The sequence below is a fragment of the Dipodomys merriami genome, unplaced genomic scaffold (assembly GCF_024711535.1).
Source record: "Dipodomys merriami isolate MVZ:Mamm:240054 unplaced genomic scaffold, mDipMer1.0.p SCAF_3, whole genome shotgun sequence".
Classification (NCBI taxonomy): Eukaryota; Metazoa; Chordata; class Mammalia; order Rodentia; family Heteromyidae; genus Dipodomys; species Dipodomys merriami.
Window position 1 is genome coordinate 27,092,554 of NW_027204492.1, and position 23,638 is coordinate 27,116,191.

At 40.8% G+C, this 23,638-nt stretch overlaps 1 protein-coding gene across 2 annotated transcripts; it reads right to left on the reverse strand.

Annotated features, from left to right (window-relative positions):
* Positions 1 to 1,278: 1,278 nt before the first annotated feature.
* Mcts1 (MCTS1 re-initiation and release factor) lies at positions 1,279 to 13,383 on the reverse strand. Of its 2 annotated transcripts, none has more exons than XM_070039791.1 (6): positions 13,064 to 13,383; positions 11,656 to 11,808; positions 11,138 to 11,235; positions 4,895 to 5,028; positions 2,429 to 2,496; positions 1,279 to 1,490 (listed from the first exon to the last, which is right to left on the reverse strand). In XM_070039791.1, exons 1-6 carry the CDS (start codon positions 13,072 to 13,074, stop codon positions 1,409 to 1,411), a joined length of 546 nt encoding a protein of 181 aa, XP_069895892.1. In that variant the 5' UTR covers positions 13,075 to 13,383; the 3' UTR covers positions 1,279 to 1,408. The 2 variants fall into 2 exon arrangements, with proteins under 2 accessions (XP_069895892.1, XP_069895891.1); XM_070039790.1 differs by lacking the exon at positions 13,064 to 13,383 and adding an exon at positions 12,446 to 12,629.
* Positions 13,384 to 23,638: the final 10,255 nt, after the last annotated feature.

Genomic DNA, 23,638 nt, shown 5'->3' on the forward strand with positions numbered 1-23,638 from the left:
ATGAGCAAAAGCATCAGCTACCAAGTTTGGCTCATGGTCTCGGACCTAAAAAAAAAGAGAGAGAAAAAAAAAAGAAAAGAGGCACTACTGGATACCCCGAGATAATAGAATAATATTCCCAGTATAGCTTTTAGTCTGATTAACTACAGGAATTATCTGGACGCCCACCATAAAATTGCAAGCTCATTTACCAAGCCATCTTACAATCATAAACAGAAGCTATATTAACAATGGTAGAGTGCTTGCCTAGCACTGTCCAGTTACTTACCAAATAATTTTCAATGTCCAAGTTTGATCCCCAATTTTAACTTGTATTTAAGAAAAATTAAAATACATTGTTGGTGGGAATGTAAACTTGTTCAACCACTTTGGAAAGCAGTATGGAGGTTCCTCAAAAGACTTCACATAGAACTCCCCTATGACCCAGCAATCCCACTTTGGGGCATTTACCCAAATGTTTACAAACAAGACCACACTAAAGCTACCAGCACAACTATGTTTATTGCAGCATTATTTACCATAGCTAAGATATGGAACCAACCCAGATGCCCCTCAGTAGATGAATGGATCAAGAAAATGAGGTATATATACACAATGGAATTCTATGCCTCCATCAGAAAGAATGACATTGCACCATTTGTTAGGAAATGGAAAAACTTGGAAAAACTTATATTAAGTGAAGTAAGCCAGGCCCAAAGAAACATAGGTCCCATGGTTTCCCTTATTTGTAATATCTAGTATATGTATGAGTCAAGCGGAAAAGGTCAGATAATGTGATGTCAGGAAAATGAACCCTTAGATGTGTATTTTAATGTTTTTTTCTTTCATGCATGTGTTTCTAACGCATTTATAAGATTATTTCTTTGTTGCTTTGTATGTCCCTCCCCCACAGTATAACCCCTGCTTTCACTATATTTGATGTCAGTATAACTTGTGGAGGAGATGGGGAAAAACCAGTTGTTTAAGGATACAGGTGGACCTGTTGCAACAATGAGAAGTACAAGTTGTCATGTCCAAAACGAGCTTTACAACGTCGGTGGGGGGGGGGGGGAGAAGGGGGGAAGGGGGGGAAGGAGAAGGATTGGGATTGGGGGGGAGGGGGGAGGCTGGGAAGGGATGTGAAGGGTAAACAAAGGAGGAGGCTGCAATGCCTGGTAAGAAATGTACGCATTATCCTGCCCATGTAATTGTAACTCCTCTGTACAGTATGTTCACAAATAAAATTAAATTTAAAAAAAAAAGAAAAATTAAAATAATTTCTGAAGCTAACAAAATTTTAGAATCTGTAGAATTTATTAATCACAATCAGAGGTGTTTGATTCATGCTATTCATTGAATTCATCACACAGACACAAACACAGATACTGCACAATATCCATATTTAGCCCAAGTGCCTTCCTTCTGAGGCTTATTTATATGTCTTCATATGCCACAGCCCATCATTTAAATAATGGATATTTTCAATGCCAATTCCTTTGTTGACTTTCTCACTGCAGAGTGAACAAAACACATAAACATATTTTATGCATTTGTAAAGGTATGCATGACAAACATGTTCAAAGTGCTTTGCTGTTTTGTAATTATTGAGTCACATTTAGGGAATTTATTGCTACCATACTTAGATCATTGTCTATATTAAGATGCATTAATGCTGGACTCCAGTTGCTCATACCTATGATCCTTGCTACTCAGGACCCTGAGATCTTGGATTACAGTTCAAAGCCAGCCCAGAAAGGAAAGCCATGAGATTCTTATCTCTAACCAACAATAAGCCAGAAGTGGTGGCTCAGTGGTAGAGTGCCAATCTTGAGCGAAAACCTAGGGAAAGTGTCCAAACACTGAGGTCAAGCCCCAATACAGGCATATACACAGAAAAAATTCCTAAAGTATCATATATATATATATATATATATATATATATACATACATATATACATATATATATATGTATACATATATACATATATATATATATATATATGAAACAGATGTATTGACACATGGGTTCTTTTTAGAGTTCCTAAGTAAAAAATGCAATCCTATAGACAAAATAAGTTTCAATGGCTTCCTAAAAATTATGAAAAAAAAGAAATGAGGGGCTGGGAAGGTGGCTCAGTGGTAGAGTGCTTGCCTCGCATGCATGAGGCTCTGGGTTCAATTCCTCAGCACCACATAAGCAGAAAAAGCCGGAAGTGGCACTGTGGCTCAAGTGGTAGAATGCTAGCCTTGAGCTGAAGGGCTGAGGGACAGAGCCCAGGGCCAGAGTTCAGGCTCCATGACCAACAAAAAAATAAAAATAAAAAAGAAATGAGGCTTCTGTGCTTAGGTATTTGTAAGATGTGCCATGATTAAGAGTAAAGTTCGCCTGATAGTTTCTGGCTTGGTTACTCATATCTCAAAAGTGTAGGGGGCCAAAAGTGAGACTCACATATCTTCTGCAGACATCTTCATAACTCCAACACATAAAGCATGCTGTTTTCCTTCTGCCATGATTGCCTGAAAATACACAGCTAAGAAAATTATCTCTCAAAATAGCTTTAGGGATGGAAAGGATATAAAGATATAAAGGATAAAAAAAACCTGCCATTCTGATCCCCAAATGTCCTTTCCTAGACCACAAACTCAGATTCTTGAGAGGAAAGACTTAACAGTCTGTGAATATATTGTAAACAATGTAAACAATAAATGCTAAATAAATCATCTAACCATTTTGGTTTCAAATAAAATGTTAATACTACAACTCATATGAATAAAACCAGACTAATCATGCAAAAGAGTAGATATCTTGCAAATAAATTCCAAAACCTATGAAATAAATATCCATTTCTCTAATTGTTTTGGTCCCCAAATAGTGTAAAAGACATAGTAAAATAATAATTGCATACCAACTGGGTGTGGTGGTATACTCCCATAATCTTGGTACTTGGAAAGCTAAAGCAACAAGACTGAAAGATTGAGACCAGCTTCAACTACAGCAAATAAATACAAGGCCAATCTGAGCTACTGTGCAACTCTGTCTCAAAAAAACAAAATAATAATAATAATAATAATCCAATTTTTTATTTTGAAGAGTCTCAGGTAAAATGAGTACAGTACTGGCTACCACCTGAAGCTTCTCGAACAGTACTAGCACACACATACACACAAAAAAGAACCCCACTGCAGTAAGTATTTATAGGGCACCAGCCAAGCCATCAAGAGGCTATGAGTTCAACTCCAGTACCACCATAAAAGAAAAACATTACAGACTGGGAATATGGCTTAGTGGTAGAGTGCTTTCCTTTCATGCATGAAGCCCTGGGTTCAATTCCTCAATACCACATAAATAGAAAATGTCAGAAGTGGCACTGTGGTTCAAGTGGTAGAGTGCTAGCCTTGAGCAAAAGAAGTTCAGGGATGCCGGGCACTGGTGGTTCACTCCTGTAATCCTAGCTACTCAGGAGGCTGAGATCTGAGGATTGAGGTTCAAAGCCAGCCAGGGCAGGAAAATCCATGAAACTCTTATCTCCAATTAACCACCAGAAAACCGGAAGTGGTGCTGTGGCTCAAGTGGTAAGAGTGCTAGCCTTGAGCAAAAGAAGCTTAGGGACAGTGCTCAGGCCCAGTGTTCAAGCCCAATGACTGACAAAAAAAAAAAAAAACCCTCAGGGATAGTGCCCATGGCCCATGCCTTGAGATCAAACCCAAGGATTGGCAAAAAAAAAGAAAGAAAAAAAAAATTGGTTCCAGAGTACAGAAGACCTCTACTATCTTTTCAGCAACTGCTTATAAATCTATAACTATTTCAAAGTACAAATTAATTTATAAAGTAGCTAGGTGTAATAGTTCACACCTGTAGTTCTGCTACTCAGGAGACTGAGGCAGGAAGATCACTTGACCCATGAATTTGAGACAAGCCATTAAAACACAGCAAGACTGCACTAAAAAAATAAACAGGAAGTGGCACTGTGGCTCAAAGTGGTACAGCACTAGAGAAAAAGCTTAGGGACAGTGCCAGGCACTAAATTCAAGCCCCACATCTGACAAAAATAAAATAAATAAATGTAAAATAGTTACTCAGAAAGTCTTCCATTTAAGGAGAAGTCTATTACTTAAAATCTACCAACACTTATAGAAACCATATCAGCTATGTCCTTTCCACTAGTAATCAAGAATCTATGAGGCTGGGAAGGTGGCTCAGTGGTAGAGTGCTTGCCTTGCACGCATGAGGCCCTCGGTTTGATTCCTCAGCACCACATAAGCAGAAAAACCCAGAAGTAGGGCTGAGGCTCAAGTGGCAGAGCACTAGTCTACAGCTGAAGAGCTGAGGGACAGCACTTAGGCCCAGAGTTCAGGCCCCACGACAGACAAAAAAAAAAATCTAAGGACATTCTCCAAGTCTTATAGCAATATGTCCTAATTAGGCTGCAATACAGATGAGACTACTTTATAACTTGTTTTCATCTAACTTTTATGAAGCTATCTAAGAGGCACATAATTTATTATTAAGATTACAGAAACTATTTCCCATTACTTCAGATGTAACCAGAAGGGCATGAGAAAACAGGTGCCGGTGGCTCACACCCTGTAATCCTAGCTACTCAGGAGGCTGAGATCTGAAAATCGGGGTTCAAAGCCAGCCCAGGCAGGAAAATCTGTGAGACTCTTATCTCCAATAAACCACTAGAAAACCACAAGTGGCACTGGGGCTCAAGTGGTAGAGCTCTTGCATCAAGCTGAAGAGCTCAGGGGCAGTGCCCAGGCCCAGAGTTCAAGCCCTGAGACCAAAAAAAAAAAAAAAAAGTAACCTCCAGAAAGTCCATTTAACCATCTAATATTCTCTTGGCTGATAGATCTTTTTATACTAACCATACAACACATGTATTTTTTAGCACTTAGAGCCTGGGAAGGATACAACAATGGTATCTACTGCAGCAGGGTAAAGCTTAGCTCCAGGAGAAGTTAAGCCTGGACACATGATATTTGCTCCACTGAGTACAAATTTGATGGCTCCTTTGTCAACCTGCTGGTGTGGCAGGATAAAGGGATCTAAAAAAGAAGAAATAAATTATATAAATTATTAAGAATGAGACTCAAAGAAAAAGGCAAAGAACATGAATGAATATTTTCCAAAATTATAGTACTCTCTGACTGATGCAAACTTAAACTAAAATATTATCTTTCACTGATTCTACTACTAAATATTTTTAAAGCAGGCTTGGAATATGGCTTAGTGGTAGAGCACTTGCCTAGCATGCATGAAGCCCTCGGTTCGATTCCTCAGTACCACATAAACAGAAAAAGCCAGAAGTGGTGCTGTGGCTCAAGTGGTAGAGTACTAGCCTTGAGCAAAAGAAACTCAAGGACAGTGCCCAGATTCTGAGTTCAAGCCCAGGACTAGCAAATAAGAAATTCTCAGTTTTAGCAAGACTGTAGGGGTACCAGTATTTTCATTTATAGCTAGAGCCCACTGAAATGGGTATAAACATATTTAAGACTACCTAGCAACATGAATTGATAACCTAGTAAAAGTTTATATTCTGACTCACAGTAATTCTACTTCTAAGACTTTTTTAATATATATTTTTATTGTAAAGATACTGTACAGAGGGGTTACAATTACATGAGTAAGATAATGAGTACATTTCTTACCAAGCATTGTCACCCCCTCCTGTTTTTCCCCTACCATCCCTTCCCTCCCTAACTCCCCAACTCCTCCCTCCCACCCACCCAAGTTGTAAAGTTCGTTTTCAATATAGTGTCTTATACGTTTCATTGTTACAATGGGTCAACCTGTATCCTTGTTTCAGCATTTTGTTATTTCCCTTTCCCCAATGTATATACAAGATGCAGGGCACCAGAATCAAATACAGTGAAAACAGGGGTTATACCATGGGGGAAGAACATACAAAAGAAACAAAAAAAATCACATAGTGATTTTAGTCCCTATCTTGGGGTTCATTTTACTTAGCATCATCCTATATGGTCCTATGTACATTGCTTTTGACCTTTTCTGCTTGTCTGGTAAGACTATCCTCGACATATACTAGTTATTGCAAATAAGGGAAACCATGGGACCTATGTTTCTTTGGGCCTGGCTTACTTCACTTAATATAATTTTTTCCAAGACTTTCCATTTCCTAACAAATGGGGCGGTGTCATTCTTTCTAACAGAGGCATAGTACTTCTAAGACTTTATCCTAAAGAAAAATGAGAGATGTATAACATGTTAGGTCAAAAGATATCCATCAGGGCTGGGAATGTGGCTTAGTGTTAGAGTGCTTACCTAGCATGCATGAAGCCCTGGGTTCAATTCCTCAGTACACAGAAACAGAAAAGGCTGAAGTGGCACTGTGGTTCAAGTGGTAGAGCGCTAGCCTTGAGCAAAAGAAACTCAGGGACAGTGCTCAGGCCCTGAGTTCAAGCACCAGGGCTGACAAAATAAAGGAAAAAAAGAAAGATATCCAGGGGCTAGGAAGGTAGCTTGCCTTGCATGCATGAGGCCCTGAGTGCAATTCCTCAGTACCACATAAGCAGAAAAAGCCGGAAGTGGTGCTGTGGCTTAAGTGGTAGAGCACTAGCCTTAGGTGAAGAGCTGAGGGACAGTGTTCAGGCCCAGAGTTCAGGCCCCACGACCGGACCCCAAAAAAAAAAAATCATGTTTTAGATGAGTACTCAATGCTCTGAGAAATGTCCATAATAGAATATTAAGTTAAAAAAATTAAGTAGAGGGGCTGGGAAGGTGGCTCAGTGGTAGAGCGCATGCCTTGCATGCCAGAGGTCCTGGGTTCTATTCCTCAGCACCGCATAAGCAAAAAGAAAAAAAAGCCGGAAGTGGCGCTGTGACTCAAGTGGTAAAGCGCTAGCCTTGAGTTGAAGAGCTGAGGGACAGTGCTCAGGCCCAGAGTTCAGGCCCCATGACCGGACCAAAAAAAAAAAAAATTAAGTAGAAGCCTGGTGCTGGTAGCTCATGCCTATAATCCTAGCTACTCAGGAGACTGACATCTAAGTATCAAAGTTCGAAGCAAGCCCAGTCAAAAAAAGTCCCTGTGAGACTCTTATCTCTAATTAACCACTCAAAAACTGGAAATGACACTGAGGCTCAAAGTGGTAGAAAGCATGGGAGGGAGGGAATGAGAGGGAAAGCGGGAACAGCTAACCCTAAGCAAAAGGAAAAAACACTCTGAAGAAATAGTTGTATTGTCAACGTTGTATTGACAAAGCTTATAGAATTCACAAACTTTATAGACCAAGATAATTATAATTTGCTTTGTGAAAGTTAAAATGTGTTTGTATCACTATCCTACAATACTGTGAAATTTATGTAATCACTTAATCTCAATAAAAAATTATTTTAAAAAAAGAAAAAAGAACTCAGGGACAGAATCCAGGCCTAGAGTTCAAGACGAATGACTGACAAAACAAAAACAAAAAAAAATTAAGTAGAAAAAGAAAAGTATCAGAAAGACCAGTGATATAAGACTCACACCTGTAATCCCAGCTACTCATAAGGTAGAGGTTGGGAAGAATGCAATTTGAGGTGACCCTAGGAAGTTAGTGACACCTCACAAGTACATGAAGTGGTACACAGTTGTAGAATTGTCTGAGACCCACCCAGGCAAAAGCAGGAGAGCCTACTTGAAAAATAATAAAAGGAAAAAGGGTTTGGAGGCATGGCTCAAGTATCTGCCTAGCAAGTCAAGGCCCTAATATCTAATGCTGAGTCCTAATTTTAAGCCCTGTCAAAAAAGACTGTGCCAAAAAAGACTAGAGGGAGAAGTAGGGGGAAAGGGAGAAAGGATGAGTACTTAGAACACAGGGGATAGTTAAGACAATAAAATCACTCTGATACTGTGTAAGGATGTCAATGGCAATGCTATAAACAATATAAGAAACAGAGGATAGGAAGCTGTGTGCCAGTGGCTGACACCTGTAATCTTAGCTACTCAGGAGGTTGAGATCTGAGGATCCCAGTTCAAAACCAGCCCAGATAGGGAAGTCCCTGAGACTCTTATCTCCAATTTACTTTTTTAGTTGTGAGGCTTGAACTCTGGGCTTAGCTCTTCAGCTCAAGGCTAGTGCTCTACCATTTGAGTCACAGCACCACTTCTGGTTTTCTGAGTGGTTTATTGGAGATAAGAGTCTCTCCGACTTCCCTGCCAGGGCTGGCTTTGAACCATTATCCTCAGATCACGATCCTCTTGAGTAGCTAGGATTACAGGCGTGAGCCACTGGCGCATAGCGATTTTTTTTTTTGTCTTATTTCCAATTCACCAGCAAAAAGCTGGAAGTGAAGCTGTAGCTCAAGTGGTAGAACACTAGCCTTGAACAAGAAAGCTCAAGGACAGGGCTGGGAAGATGGCTCAGTGGTAGAGTGCTTGCCTTGCATGCCTAAGGCCCTGGGTTCGATTCCTCAGCACCACATAAGCAAAAAGAAAAAAGCCGGAAGTGGCGCTGTGGCTCAAGTGATAGAGCGCTAGCCTTGAGCTGAAGAGCTGAGGGACAGCACCCAGGCCCAGAGTTGAGCTGAAGTGCTGAGGGACAGCGCCCAGGCCCAGAGTTCAGGCCCCACGACCGGACCCCAAAAAAAAAAACCAAAGAACAATATCCAGACCTTGAGTTCAAGCCTCAGGACCAGGAAAAAACCACAAATTTACCAAACTTAATACAATTACTATACACAAGCTTTGACTGAACTAATATATTTACTACACATTATCTTTTTGTTTTCTATACCTTCATCCTCATTGATATTTTACCCCTTATAATTATAATGGTGATGATGAAGATGAGGATGATGATGATGATTGATGATGTTAAGTAGAACTGAACATTTATTGAACAATTACTATATCATTATAAAGGCTATCATATATTAAACACTTACTATGTTCCAGGCATTGTGCTAGGTACAATACATGCACTATTTCATTTAATCCTCACAACCTCAGCAAGATGTACAGTTATAGTGTCCATTTCTAAAGATAAGGAAGCAAAACTTAAAGAGGTTAAATGATTTGCAAAAAAAGTGATATGCACTGAAAATTGAACCTACCTCTGCCTAAATCCAAAGTCATGTATTAAACATCCATATTATCTTGCTTTTTACCTAAGGTGTTCTACAAAGTAGGTCTTCAAAACATTACTAATTAAGACAACCTTTTCCTCAAATATGACAATGCTCAATTTACAGAAAAACTGGAAGAATAGTTCACTGTACACCTGAACAGTCTCTACTTAGAATCAATAATTGTTCATTTAAAATGTTTTGTGCAGCTAGTTGCTGGTGGCTCACACTTGTAATCCTAGCTACTCAGAAGGCAGAGATCTGAGGATCCCTAAGGATCTTAGACTCTAATCTACAATTACGCAGCAAAAAGCCAGAAGAGGAGCTGTGACTCAAGTGATAGAGTGCTAATCTTGGGCACAAAAGCTAAGGGATAGTACACAGGTCCTGAGTTCAAGTACCAGTAACAAGCATGCACATGTACATGCACACACACACACACACACACACACACACACACCCCGCACACACACACACACACACACACACACACACACACACACACACACACACACACACACACACACACACACACACACACACACACACACACACACACACACACACACACCCCGCAGTCATTACACCTAAAAATTTAACAATACTCTTACAATATAAGTTTATAGAAGCCAGGCACTGATGGGTCATACCTGTAATCCCTTGCTACTCAGGCTGAGATCTGAGGATCGAGGTAGGAAGCCAGCCCAGGCAGAAAAGTCTCCCTGTTAGACTCTGATCGCCAATGAATCACTCAAAAACTGGAAGTAAGAGCTGGGCGTCAGTGGCTCACGCCTGTAATCCTAGCCAGGAGGCTGAGATCTGAGAATCACAGTTCAAAGCCAGCCCAGGCAGGAAAGACCATGAGACTCTTATCTCCAATCAACCACTAGAAAACCCGAAGTGGTGCTGTGGCTCAAGCAGTTGAGTGCTAGCCTTGAGCTGAAGAGTGAAAGGACAGCACCCAGGCCCTGAGTTCAAGCTCCAAAACCAACAAAAAGTTTATAGCCAAACGATATCCAAATTATCCCAATAGTTATGAGGAAGTTTTTTATATCTTTTTATGGGGGAGGGCTTGTATTTGTTTTTCAAACCAGAAACAAATCAAAGGTCATGGTAAATATTTGATAACTTTTATCTCTGCTATGTCAGTTGATCAGGAATTAATGTCAAAATGTCTGTTACCACAATAATTTCACTTAAGACGTATCATTGTATAAGTATTTAATTTCTCAGTTTTTAAGCCAATAGTCAATACTTTACCAAATAATTACAATTATTCCCATATAAATATTTAAGTGCTTCACCTCTAGAAATTTGTCTACAGGTTACTGCTTCTGACCTCTGCACCACCAGGTAATTCAAAATTAATCTCTTGTTACCAAAAAGATAAGTCACCAGCACCAACATTAGAGGCTGCCAGTCACCACCTTTCCTTTCTTTCTACCTCTTGACTAGAATATTAGATGACAAAGAAGAAACTTTCAAAACTTTCTGCTCACTGGGATCTTATCTGCCTTGGATATTCTCTTATACTCAAACTAATAACCTGCAAATGTGGGTATCAAATAAATATTACTTGGATTACACCTGACCATGGTATTCAACTAGTATAAATGAGACTCCTACATTTAGTTAGTTAATGCTTTCCCATATACAGAATTACAACTATTAGGCAAATCTAGATACAAATTTAAAAGAAGATAATGCTCCTAAGTCTTATCAGTTTGTGAAAATATATTTGTATAATTACCTAATTGTTATCTATTCTCCTAAATACGTTCTTACCTTCATAAAGACAAGGATTATGTCTATTTCAATCGCTTTCTAAGTATATAGCTCAGTGCCTGGCACATACTAAGTTCAATAAATATTTGTCAAATGAATAAATGAATGAAAGAATGAATGGAAACACTTTTGTGCTTTCTAGAATGCATAATAAAAGGATTTATATTTTTCAGACTTACCACAAGATGAGCCTTGACCTTTTATATCCTTCATTAACTACTAATTAACAAATTAACTATTAAAAGTTATTTTCAACTCTTTCTGTGACTTTCTATATCCCCAAATGCAAATTCTAACAAGACTTACATTTGTGAAGTAACCTTAGGGTTGGATAAAAAGGCCCTTCTCTTTGTCTAAAAAACAGTAATTCTCCATTTACTGTTAGGATTTCTATATGTTCATGGCTGTAAAACAAATGTTACAAAGTATCAAGTTAGAGAGGATCTGTCAAAAATCAATGTAGTCAAACATCCTTGCAAATGTATAATATAAAATTGACACATATAAAGATACAGTAAACTTTTTTTTTTATTTCAGTAAAGAGCTTAGTCAAAAGAGAAGATTGTTTATTGTTTTTCCTATCATACATCATGGAAGAAAAAGAGACAAAAATAGTATCTGCTACAATCAATTTCATTATTTCAATTCCATTGCTAACCAATCTCTAAAGAATAAAGCAAACTCTGAATGAAAACATTGAGCTACTATTCCCATTATTTATCTATCTGTAGTTAATTTGCAAATAATCTAATTTAGAATGAATACAAGTAATCGCTTAATATTCAGCTATGCTAAGGTTTACATAGAGAAAAAGAAAGACTTACCATCGAACAATTTTGACAGGATCTTTCTTAGGCATGATTTGATTAAGCCATGGCTCAATACCTGGAAACTGATCTATCAATTGGTTCTTAATACCCTTAATAACTGAGGTTTTCAGCTGGATACAGTTGGACACATTTTCTTTTTCATCAAATCTGCAGAGTGATTTTTTCAAGAAAAACAAATGCATTGCTAAGCAAAGTCTCAGAATTCCTCTAAGTATTATTGTAATTTATGGTCTATTCCAAAGCAAATATTTATATTTTAAAATAATTATAAACTAAATTATTTTAAATGCCATTTTTCTTTCATTCTGTCCAACACAGAGCCATACTTAGTACAATATTAAACTGTCATGTAAAGAGTAATTAGTGAGGGAGAGAGAGACATATCTTGAACTATAAACTACATACATGCCTTTCCTGGAAAATCTTACTTTAAAAGAAGAAACAGAGAGGGATTGGAGGGTAGGGAAAGAGGAAAAAATGAGGGAAGGGGTAACAAGTTAGACAAGGAATGTAATCATTACCTTACTTATGTAACTGTAACCCCTCTGTACATCACCTTGACAATAAAATTTTTTTAAAAAAGAAGAAACAGTTTCACTCCCACCAATAAGACTTCTTTTTAAAAAGATAAACCCCAAGCATTAAAACACAAAAAACAACCGAAGCCTAAAGCATTCAATCGGCCCCTACTAAACTAAATAATCTTTTGAGGTTTTTAAAGCGTTGGTGATGATTTCTAAGATCTTTAGCAATTTTTTCTCAAAATTTCACATGCAAGACCCACCTTCCTTTGCCCATGTTCCCGTTTGATTTTTGCGTCTACCAAATCTAGAAAGTAAACGCACTAGGTAGGATCCCAAGCAATTTTCCCTTCCTTTCACTGAGTAGCCAAGGGGCAATCACGTTATTTTCAACACAAGGTTAATCAGGCAACTAGGCAATAGGCTTGACAGGCCACTGGCTTCCTGTCACCCAGACTCCTTCGCTTCCATGACCCAGGAAGTCAAGCCTTCCCGTATTCAGTTCATAACTAATAAACACATGGCAGCGAGCGCAGGGCTCCCCTCTCAGCTAAAGAGGATATGCCCCTAAATCGCAGTGCAAAGATGTGATTGGTAGAACCCTGGTAATGGAGATAGAATTACAGGAGGGGGCAAAAGAAAGATGGGATAGCGAAAAAGAAAATGGGAGTGGAGGTACCAAAACCCCATTGAGCATTAGGAATGAAAAGCTTAAAGAAGTGTGGCAAGTCGCGAGTGAGAGAAAACCTTAGGGAATCAGGATGGCAGGGGCAGAGGGGAAGAGAGAAAGAGGATTTTAGCTCTCACCCTCTCCTCCATCCTCCATCCCCACCCCCCACCGCCTTTGTGATCAGTCGATGGAGGTCACAGCATGTCCTTACTTCTTGAACATGATCCAAGGTGAAGGGGGCGACGATGGGGAAGGGCCCGGAAAGGGAAAGAAATTGAATTAGCAAAGATCCGGCAGAATCCCTTTACACGAGGAAGGCCGGCACTGACAGTCTGAGCAGGTGTCGTTATCCGGAAGGTGACCAAGCCATCCGCGCTTTACGGCTCTAAGTGAAATCTGACTACTTCCGCTGCTCTGAAATCCACGTCTACGCTTTTGCCGGCTCCTTTAGGGTAACCGATTTTTCTCCATTGGGGGCAGCCGAAAAGGCGGGACTTTGAGAAGAAAGAAGTGGTGGAGCAACTCTTTCAAGTTGCCGGAAGAAGAATGGAGGCGGGGAATAAATCAAAGCACTGTTTATGTCAGTTGGGTCAGCTACGGGTTCCTAAAAGGGCCAAGATCATCTTTCTGTACTTTGTTCCTTCTGTACGGTTGGCTTGGATTGTTTTTGTTCTTTTGGGGTGTGTGTGTGTGTGTGTGTGTGTGTGTGTGTGTGTGTGTGTGAATAAATCAAAGCACTGTTTATGTCAGTTGGGTCAGCTACGGGTTCCTAAAAGGGCCAAGATCATCTTTCTGTACTTTGTTCCTTCTGTACGGTTGGCTTGGATTGTTTTTGTTCTTTTGGGGTGTGTGTGTGTGTGTGTGTGTGTGTGTGTGTGTGTGTGTGTGTGTGTGTGTGTGTGTGTGTGTGTGTGTGTGTGTGTGTGTGTGTGTGTGTGTGTGTGTGTGTGTGTGTGTGTGTGTGTGTGACTTTAACTTGAACCCAGGGCCTTGAGCTGTTTGTGCTCAAAAGTAGCCCTTTTACCACTTGAGCCACAGTCCCATTTCTGACTTTTTTAGTGGTTAATTGGAGATCAAAGTCTCATGGACTTTACTGCCACAGTTAGCTTCGAACTGCTTCCTCAAGTCTAAGCCACCGGAGTACCTAGGATTACAGGCATAAACCAGCAGCAATGATCTACACGTGTGTTTTGTTCCCTGTCTGGGGCAGCCGAATGGATTAGTACCTACCAAGCACGGTGAACTCACACAAGCATAACACTTTCATGTTAAATTACTGGTAGGGTTTTCAGGAGTATCAAAATAAAACTACAACTTACCTAGTAAATTTGAATTTAAAATAGACAGTGAATACTTTTTTCAGTATAAATGTACCTTGTCATTATTTTAGGAATACCTACACTAAAAATATAAATAATACTTGTTTATCTGAATCTGAGTGTACTGCTGTTTGGTTTTTTGTTTGTTTTCTTTCTGTTTTCTATCTTCTAACCCTATTCACTGGCAACACTCAGGTGCCCCATAAAATTGTTAAATAAGAGTCGCTAGGTGTAGTCTCTGACTTCATCCCAATTCTTATAAGTTGGACTATAAATCAAGAGAAGTAATTCTTGAAGAAAAGAATGACCTCTAGGCAATCAATGCTAGTTGGAATCTGATGGAAGGGATAACAGCTAAAACATTTTACTTATTTATGGTTATTTTTGTTTGTTTGTAGGGGTTCTTTTTTTCTGATAACAATACTGAGACTTGAAATTAGGACCTAGATGCTATCCTTTAGCTTTATTCACTCAGGCATGGGACTCTATCACATGAGCCACACTCCACTTATGGCTTTTTTTTTTTTTGAAGAGGGTATTAGAGAGAAGAGCCTTCTGGACTTTCTACACAGGTTGCCTCTAAATTGTTTGATTCTCATATCTCAGCCTTCTGAGTAGCTAGGATTACAGACATGATCCACAAGTACCCAGCACAGGGCATTTCTATAGAATGTTTACAACAATTTTTTAATGTTTTTTTCCTTCTATCAGAAGGGGATTGACAAGAAAAATGCTTCAAAGACATGATTTCTCATTTAAGGATGAGAGCCCTCAACTGCATCAGCAGGAACATAAGTGGGGGCATCATATACAGCACTTCCCCTGAAAGAAGTCAAGAACAAACTAATACATACATTTCACCCTCTATCAATAGAAATTAAGAGAGTATCCATCTATCTAGTCTTTTTGTTGTTGTTGTTCAGTCACGGGGCTTGAACTCTGGGCCTGGTGTTGTCAGCTCAAAGCTAGCATTCTACCACTTGAGCCACAGTGCCACCTCAGTTACCTGGTGGTTAATTGGTGATAAGAGTCTCACGAACTTGCCTGCTGGGGCTGGCTTTGAACCTCAATCCTCATATTTCAGCTTCCTGAATAGCCAGGATTACAGGCAGAAACTATGGGTGCCTGGCTCTAGTAAGTTTTAGACTAACTTGGACTACATCATGAGACCCTGTCTCAAACCAAACCAAATAAACAAACAAACCACAACCCCAGGTGCCAGAGGCTCACACCTGCAATCCCTATTACTCAGGAGGCTGAGATCTGAGGATTGCTGTTTCAAGCCTGGACAGGAACATCCATGAGACTCTTATCCACAATTAGGGAAAAAACAAAAAACAGAACTTGGCTGTTACTCAAATTGTATAGGAACACCTTTAAGTGAAAAAGATAAGATGCTGTGATTGGGCCCTGAGTTCAAGCCCCAGTACTGGCATGAAACGGGGGTGGGGGGGTGGGGGGGTGGGGGGCGGGGGGCAAAGAGCTCATGTAATCTAAGGGTTCAGAGGGAGTAATTTCAACTTTTCCCAAACATCTTTACTTCTATAAGCAGTAGTCAAATGAGTGCCCACAAACACTCACTCCTCCCTCTAGCCTCATCATCACTATACCTTGAGTGTACCAAGAACTGTTCTCATTAGAACATCTCATTCCAATATATTAATCACAGTAAGAAGCCCCAGACTCCCAGGCCACGCCTCACTGGGTCCACTCTAAGTTCCATTTGGCTGTGTATATCCCCTATTCTGTCCCATCTGTCATGTTTCCCCAGCTGCTGAATCTTTTCACCATACTTTCAATAACACACACACACACACACACACACACACACACACACACACACACGGCTCTGTTTTGTGTGCTTTCTGCACCTTATTCTAAAGGAAATCTGAATCCATCCCAGAGCCACTGCTTTCTCTGTAGTCCTCAAATGGTAGCTGTTTATTCTCCCAGAGGAAGAAATAGGAGCCCCTCCTTATTCCTTATGGACACAAACCATCTACAGAGTCATATATGTTAATTCTATTTGGAATAAGATCTTTGGAAAAGTGGATTAAATAGGGTCAGGAGGGTAGAGTTCCCATAATGCATTTATGGATTTATAAGAGGAGAAAGATTCAAGCTAACAAGCTTGTGCTGTCTCACCACATGATGCCCTCTGTCATATAATTATTACCCTACATAGCAAGAAGTCTCTCACCAAATGCTGGAAACCTATTCTTGGACTTCTAGAACCACAAGGTAAGTAAACTTCTTTTCTTTTTTTTTTTTTTTGGGGGGGGGGGTGGGGGTCTGGTCGTGTAGCCTGAACTCTGTCCCTGGGCACTGTCCCTCAGCTCTTCAGCTCAAGACTAGTGTTCTACCACTTGAGCCACAGCGCCACTTCCAGCTTTTTTTTCTTTTTGCTTATGTGGTGCTGAGGAATCGAACCCAGGGCCTCGAGCATGCAAGGCAAGCGCTCTACCACTGAGCTACCTTCCCAGCCCCTAAACTTCTTTTCTTTATAAATTTACCCAGTCTATGGCATTCAGTAATAGCAACAAAAAATGGACTAGCCAGGCATCAGTGGCTAATGCTTGTAATCCTAGCTACTCAGGAGGCTGAGATCTGAGGATCATGGTTCAAAGCCAACCCAGGCAGGAAAGATGGTGAGACTTTTATCTCCAATAAACCACCAGAAATCAGAAAGTGGCGTTGTGGCTCAATTGGTAAAGTGCTTGCCTTGTGCTGAAGAGCTGAGGGACAGGGCCGAGGCCCAGAGTTCAAGCCCCATGACCGACAATAAAATAAAGTAAAAAGGACTAAAACACATCCAAACCATAACATCTGCCCACTCTATGCTGAGAACCAGGTAGCTGAATCTGTCTGTCTGAGCCATTCTGACTGGATACATTTAAAAAATAAATTCATGAATATGAATCTTAAATGGGCTTTTAATGCATATTAGCAATCATATTATTTATGTCTAGATAAGTACTATCCAATACCACTTTCTGCAATAGTGGAAAATTACTGTAATCTGTGTTAGCCATAACAACAGCCACTAGCACATATAGCTCCTTATAGTTATACTCATAGAACTTTTAAATCAAGTCCTTAGTCATATTAGCCACTTTGAAGTACTCAATAGTCAGATGTGGCTAGTAGCTAAGTGTGGTACAGTACCATAGAGGCCCCTTTTCAATTCCTCTAGCTATTTCCCTCTTACAGCTCCCAAAATCTTCCACAGACTCCCACCACCCCATCTACCCACTTAAACCAGCATCTGTACCCATAAATCTTGTCTTCTTTTACTGTGCATCAGTGATTTTCAAGGTGGGAACTGGAGACTTCTGTGCATCCATGAGATCTTCCTGTTTCCAACTATATTTCTTTATTTTTGTCAGTCCTGGGGCTTGAACTCAGTACCTGGGCACTGTCCCTGAGCCTCTTTTCCTCAAGGCTAGCACTCTAATACTTGAGCCATAGTGCCACTTCCAGCTTTTTCTGTTTTGTGGTACTGAGGAATCAAACCCAGGGCTTTGTGCATGCTAGGCAAGCACTCTACCACAAAGTCACATTCCCAGCCCCCAACAATATTTCTGTATTTCTTTCTGAGTTCTTTTTTTGTGGTGCTGGGTCTAAGACCCAGGACTCATGCATACTAGGCAAGCACTGTAGCATTGAGCCAAATTCTAGCCCTTTTGCATGTTCTTACTAGCTTTCATGGGATGGTCTCAGACTCATAAGCCTCCTACCTCTGTTTCCTAGGAAGCTAGGATTAACGGCACAAGGTACCATGGCTGGCCCCAGTGTTTGTGCATATGCGCTGTTATAACGAAATATTTTGAGACAAGTTGGTTTATAGATAATACAAAGTTTATTTCTCACAGTCAGTTCTGCAGGCTGAGAACTCCAAGATAAAGATGTTATTGGGTTCAGTGTGCACTGAAGCCTGTTCTTCATAGATAAAAAAAGAGAGGGAAGGGCAAGCCCTTTTATAAGGGCACATAATCCCATTCATGAGAGTTATCTTCAGTTGCCACCTAAATGCCATTTCTCATAATACTTTTGCATTGTGGATGAAGTTTCAACATGAAGTTTGGAGAGGATGAAAACATTCAAAGCACAGTATATATCTAACAAAACAACTTATCATGACAGATTCAGTAAAGAAAACATATAAAATTCAGCTTCTGTTAATCCAGATTAAAAAAACAAAAACAAAAAACTGCAGGACCCGCTATGGTAGGTAGCAAATGATTATAGTCCCAGCTTTTGAGAGGCTAAGGCAGGTGGATTGTGAGTTCCAGACTAGCTTGCTCTACATAAAAAGATTCTGTTTCAAAAATTATGATCTTGGGCTGGGAAGGTGACTCAGTGGTAGAGCGCTTGCCTTGCATGCCAGAGGCCCTGGGTTCGATTCCTCACCACCACATAAGCAAAATGAAAAAAAGCCGGAAGTGGCACTGTGGCTCAGGTGGTAGAGTGCTAGCCTTGAGCTGAAAAGCTGAGGGATAGTGCCCAGGCCTAGAGTTCAGGCCCCACAACCAGACCCAAAACAAATAAGATTTGGAAAACTAGCACAGCCAAAAGGAGCTACAGAGATGAAATATAATGTTGTTTCCTAGACAGGTACCTAGAACAAAGAAAATAACATTAGGATAAAAAAATAAAAACTAAAGGAAGGGGCTGGGAAGATTGCTCAGTGGTAGAGTGCTTGCAGTTATTCTAGAGTCTGAGCTCCGAGGATCAATGTTCAAAGCCAGCAAGGACACATAAATCCTTGAGAACTCTTATCTCCAGTAAAAGCTGGTACTAAACACATGGCTCAAGTAAAAGAGGACCAAGTGTGAGCAAAAAAGGAGAGAGAGAGGGAGGAGGGAGAGAGAGAGGGAGGGAGGGAGAGAGAGAGGGAGGGAGGGAGGGAGAGAGAGAGAAAGAAAGAATACTAAGCCCTAAGTGCCCCAGTACTGGCACACACACAGAGAGAGAGAGAGAGAGAGAGAGAGAGAGAGAGAGAGAGAGAGAGAGAGAGAGAGAGAGAGAGAGAGAGAGAGAGAGAGAGAGAGAGAGAGAGCGCTTGCTGCATGTCCTTCATCTTGTCCAGAACTCCCTTCATCTCTAATAAATCTTCTTTTCTCATCAAGCTATGTAGTACCCTTCCAGTTGATTTCTCTGCTTTGGCTATGTTCCTTATCCAATATTTTATATGGTCTATTGTGGTCTTGTAAACTTTTCAGTGGCTTTTGTTCTTAGAATGAAGATAAAATTATTATTATAGTTGTTGGTTGTGGGGCTTGAACTCTGGGCCTGGGCACTGTCCTTCAGCTCTTCAGCTCAAGGCAAGCGCTCTACAACTTGAGCCACAGTGCCACTTGTGGTTTTCTGCTGGTTTATTGGAGGTAAGAGTCTCATGGACTTTCCTGCCCAGGCTGGCTTTAAACCATGATCCTCAGATCTCAGCCTCCTGAGTAGCTAGGATTAAAGGTGTGAGCCACAGGTGCCCAGCGAAGATAAATTATTAAAATAACCCCCAAAGCTTTGCATACCTGGTCAATATCTAACCCTTCACTTCATAAAATTTTCTAGCTACTGCCTGACCTCTAGTAACCTAGTTCTTCTTTGACAGAGTGTCCTTTTGCCACAGGGCTTTGGACATGCCCCAGGGCTAACCTGGAACACTGCTTCTCTCTTTTCACCTGGTTAACTCCAATGCACTATTCAGATCTCTGAGAAAGATTTACTTTCTCAGGGAGCCATCTCTTACTTCATAGATTCCTATACCTCTTCTACAGCAGATTCATCACACTTGTCATTTTACACGTATTTGAATGGGCACTGGAATAGCATCTGTCTTCATGAATAATTATAAGCTTTATGTGGCAGATACCAAGGTAGTTTTGCTAGCTGCTGTGAACAAGTACCTAACAAAATCTCTGATATATATTATGTGGTAAGTATATATGTGTTGGAAGACAAGAAAAAAGGCAGACAGCAGGGCGCCGGTGGCTCATATCTGTAATCCTAGCTACTAAGGAGGCTGAGAGCTGAGGATCATGGTTCAAAGCCAGCCTGGGCAGGAAAGTCCATGAGACTCTTACCTCCAATAAACCACCAGATAATCGGAAGTGGTACTGTGGCTCAAGTGGCAGAGCCCTATCCTTGAGCTGAAGAGCTGAGGGACAATGCCCAGGTCCAGAGTTCAAGCCCCACTATCGACAAAAAAAAAAAAAAGCAGACAGAGAATAAGGAAGGAAGAGGGAAGGAGGAAAAACAGAAAGAAAAGGGAATTTCCTTTTATAACTATTTGTAAATTTTTGTTTTTCTTGTCCTCCTTCCTTCCTTTTTTCCTTTGTTTTGTGAGATATAGTCTTGCTAGCCAGACTAGCTTGGCTTGAAACTCACTAGCCCAGGCTGCCCTCAAACTTTCAATTCTCCCCAGGCCCCCAAATGGTAGGATTACAAGTGTGTACAACCATGGCTGTCTTCCTTCTTTTATATTCCCGAAAGACTTCATATGTCTCTAATTTATGTAATTTTATGCATAAAATACATCAACAGTCACATTCTTGGTGTCATATGATTTATATGAATATTAAATAATGATTTATCCCGTGGGGGGGGGGGGGCTTGAACTTAGGGCCTGGGCACTATTTTTTGCTTTTTAGCTGAAGGTTGGCACTCTACCACTTGAGCCACATGTCCACTTCCAGCCTTTTTGTGCATAATTGGAGGTAAGAGTCTCAAAGACTTTCCTACCCAGGTCCACAATCTTTAGATCTCAGCCTCCTGTATGGCTAAGATTTGAGATGTGAGCCACTAGTATCTGGCTTGTATGTTTTTGAGATAGAATCTTGCTATGTAGGGCTGGGAAGGTGGCTCAGTGGTAGAGTGCTTGTCTTGCATGCATGAGGCCCTGGGTTTGATTCCCCAGCACCACATATGCAGAAAAAGACACAAGTGGCACTGTGGCTCAAGTGGTAGAGCACTAGCCTTGAGCTGAAGAGCTGAGGGACAGTGCCCAGGCCCAGAGTTCAGGCCCCACAACCAGCCAAAAAAAAAAAAAAAAAGAATCTTGCTATGTAGTCCAGGCTGGCTACTAAGTCACAGTCCTTCTGTCACAGTGTTCCAAGCACTAAGCCTGGATAGATACTTTTATGTGGTAGACTTTTTCTGAACACTGCTAGAAAGTTTGCTGGCTGTTCATATTAGTAAGGAAAATTTGAGTATTGAGGTGTCGTTCACTGGTAGTGTTTGACTAGCACGATAAGTTCCAACCTAATTTCCATCCTCAGACCTTCAGAAAGCAGGGAAACAAATTGATGAACAAAGTTTGCTGGAAGTTTCCTTAGCAGTTCTTTTGGCCTGGGTTCCTGGATTGGTTTATCTCCTGAGGGAGAGAACTTTGGGTCAGTGGATTGAAGAGAGATAAGAGAAACCCCAGAGGACAGAGGCCATGTGTCTAGGCATTGTGATTGGCTCTGATTGGACCTGCTTTTGCAGGGTGATATGTACCTGAGCTGTTTGTATGGGAATGAAATTTCACCAATATTCTACTGGTCAACTAAAATTTGTTATTGTCCTATCAGGCTCGTGAGTGGTGGGTCATTTTCCTCTCTGTAATCTGTCACAATAATTTTACTCTGGCAGTGGTACTTTAGTGTATCTCTTTTGTGATCAAACCTGTATTTCTCCCTTCTTGTGTTTTCTATAAGTCCAGAACATACTAAAGTCTATTCTACTTTTTTCTAGAATACAACCCTCATATTACAAACTTTTGCAAGCAAATATACTTTCTTTAGTGTTAGATCCTAGCGTTTAAAAATATTAGTATACATTATAGAAGGAAATTTCATTGTGACAATTCTCATGTTTACAATGTATTGTAATAATTGCTTCTTTTTTTCGTCGGTCGTGGGGCTTGAACTCTAGGCCTGGGCGCTGTCCCTCAGCTCTTCAGCTCAAGGCGAGCACTCTACCACTTGAGCTACAGCGCCACTTCCGGTTTTCTGGTGGTTTATTAGAGATAGGAGTCTCACAGTCTTTCCTGCCCGGGCTGGCTTTGAACCTTGATCCTCAGATCTCAGCCTCCTGAGTAGCTAGGATTACAGGCGTGAGCCACCAGCGCCCAGCTTGTAATAATTGCTTCTAAGTTTTAACTTTAGAATAAGTTGGAGGAAGTAAGGACATGGTGGTCACAAAGGCACAAAAATCTCCCTGCCTCAGTGTGTGTGTGTGTGTGTGTGTGTGTGTGTGTGTGTGTGTGTGTGTGTGTGTGTGTGTGTGTGTGTGTGTGTGTGTGTGTGTGTGTGTGTGTGTACAAGTACTGGGGCTTGAACTCAGGGTTTCATGTTCTTGCTGAGCTTTTTTTGTTTGTTTTCTTTTGTTTTGGTAAATGCTGGCACTTACTAATTGAGCCACACCTCTGTTTGTAGCTTTTGGATGGTTAATTGAAGAAGGGAGTCTCATTTTCCTGCCCTGCTGTTGCCAAACAGGAATCCTCTGCCAGATAGTTGTAATCCTAGCTACTCAGTAGGCTGAGATCTGAGGATGGCGGTTCAAAGCCAGCCCATGTAGGAAAGTCCGTGAAACACTTATCTCCAATAAACCACTAGAAAAACTGGAAGTGGAGCTGTGGCTCAAGTAGTAGAGTGCTAGCCTTGAGCTGAAGAGCTCAGGGACAGGGCCCAGGCCCAGAGTTCAAGTTCCATGACCAAGAAAAACAAACAACAACAACAAAAACAGGAATCATAAGATCTCAGCCTCCTGAATAGCTAGGATTAAAGGTGGGATCCACGCCTTCAAGTGGTATTATTTCTTGGGGTCTAGGTTGTGGAGCCTGAACTCTGGGCCTGGGTGCTGTCCCTCAGCATTTCAGCTCAAGGCAAGTGCTCTACCACTTAAACCACAGCACCACTCCCGGCTTTTTTTCTGCTTATGTGATGCTGAGGAATCGAACCCAGGGCCTCATGTATGCAAGGCAAACGCTCTACCACTGAGCCACCTTCCCAGCCCCTTTAAGTGGTATTATTAACGATAGACTAACCCAAACTTTTGGAAATGTGTCATTTTCTTTTTTTCTTTTTTTTTGTGGGTAGTGAGGCTTGAACTCGGGGCCTGGGTGCTGTCCCTGAGCTCTTCAGATAAAAGTGAGGGCTCTACCACTTGAGCCACAGCACCACTTCCAGGTTTCTGGTGGATAATTGGAGATAAGGATCTCATGGACTTTCCTGCCTGGGCTAGCTTTGAACTGCAATCCTCATATCTCAGCATCCTGAGTAGCCAAGATTACAGGTGTGAGCCACCAGCGCCTGGCTCAATTTATTTTATGATTTAATATCAAACAGGTCTTTAAGAACGTTGTGGTTTTCTGCGCAGTGATTGGCCAACTCTGCTGTCAATCATCTATGAAGACCGTTAAAGGTCCAGCCTCCTCCGTTGGCCTGTACGGAATAAAGCTCATTGTGAAGTTGGTTATTCTGATA

Coding starts and splice junctions, on each gene's coding strand:
- Mcts1 (XM_070039790.1), bottom strand. Junction 11,236..11,655: donor CCTGTCAAAATTGTTCGATG/GTAAGTCTTTCT, acceptor TTTGTTTTACAG/CCATGAACATATAGAAATCC. Junction 5,029..11,137: donor CCTAAGGTTACTTCACAAAT/GTAAGTCTTGTT, acceptor CTTCTTTTTTAG/ATCCCTTTATCCTGCCACAC.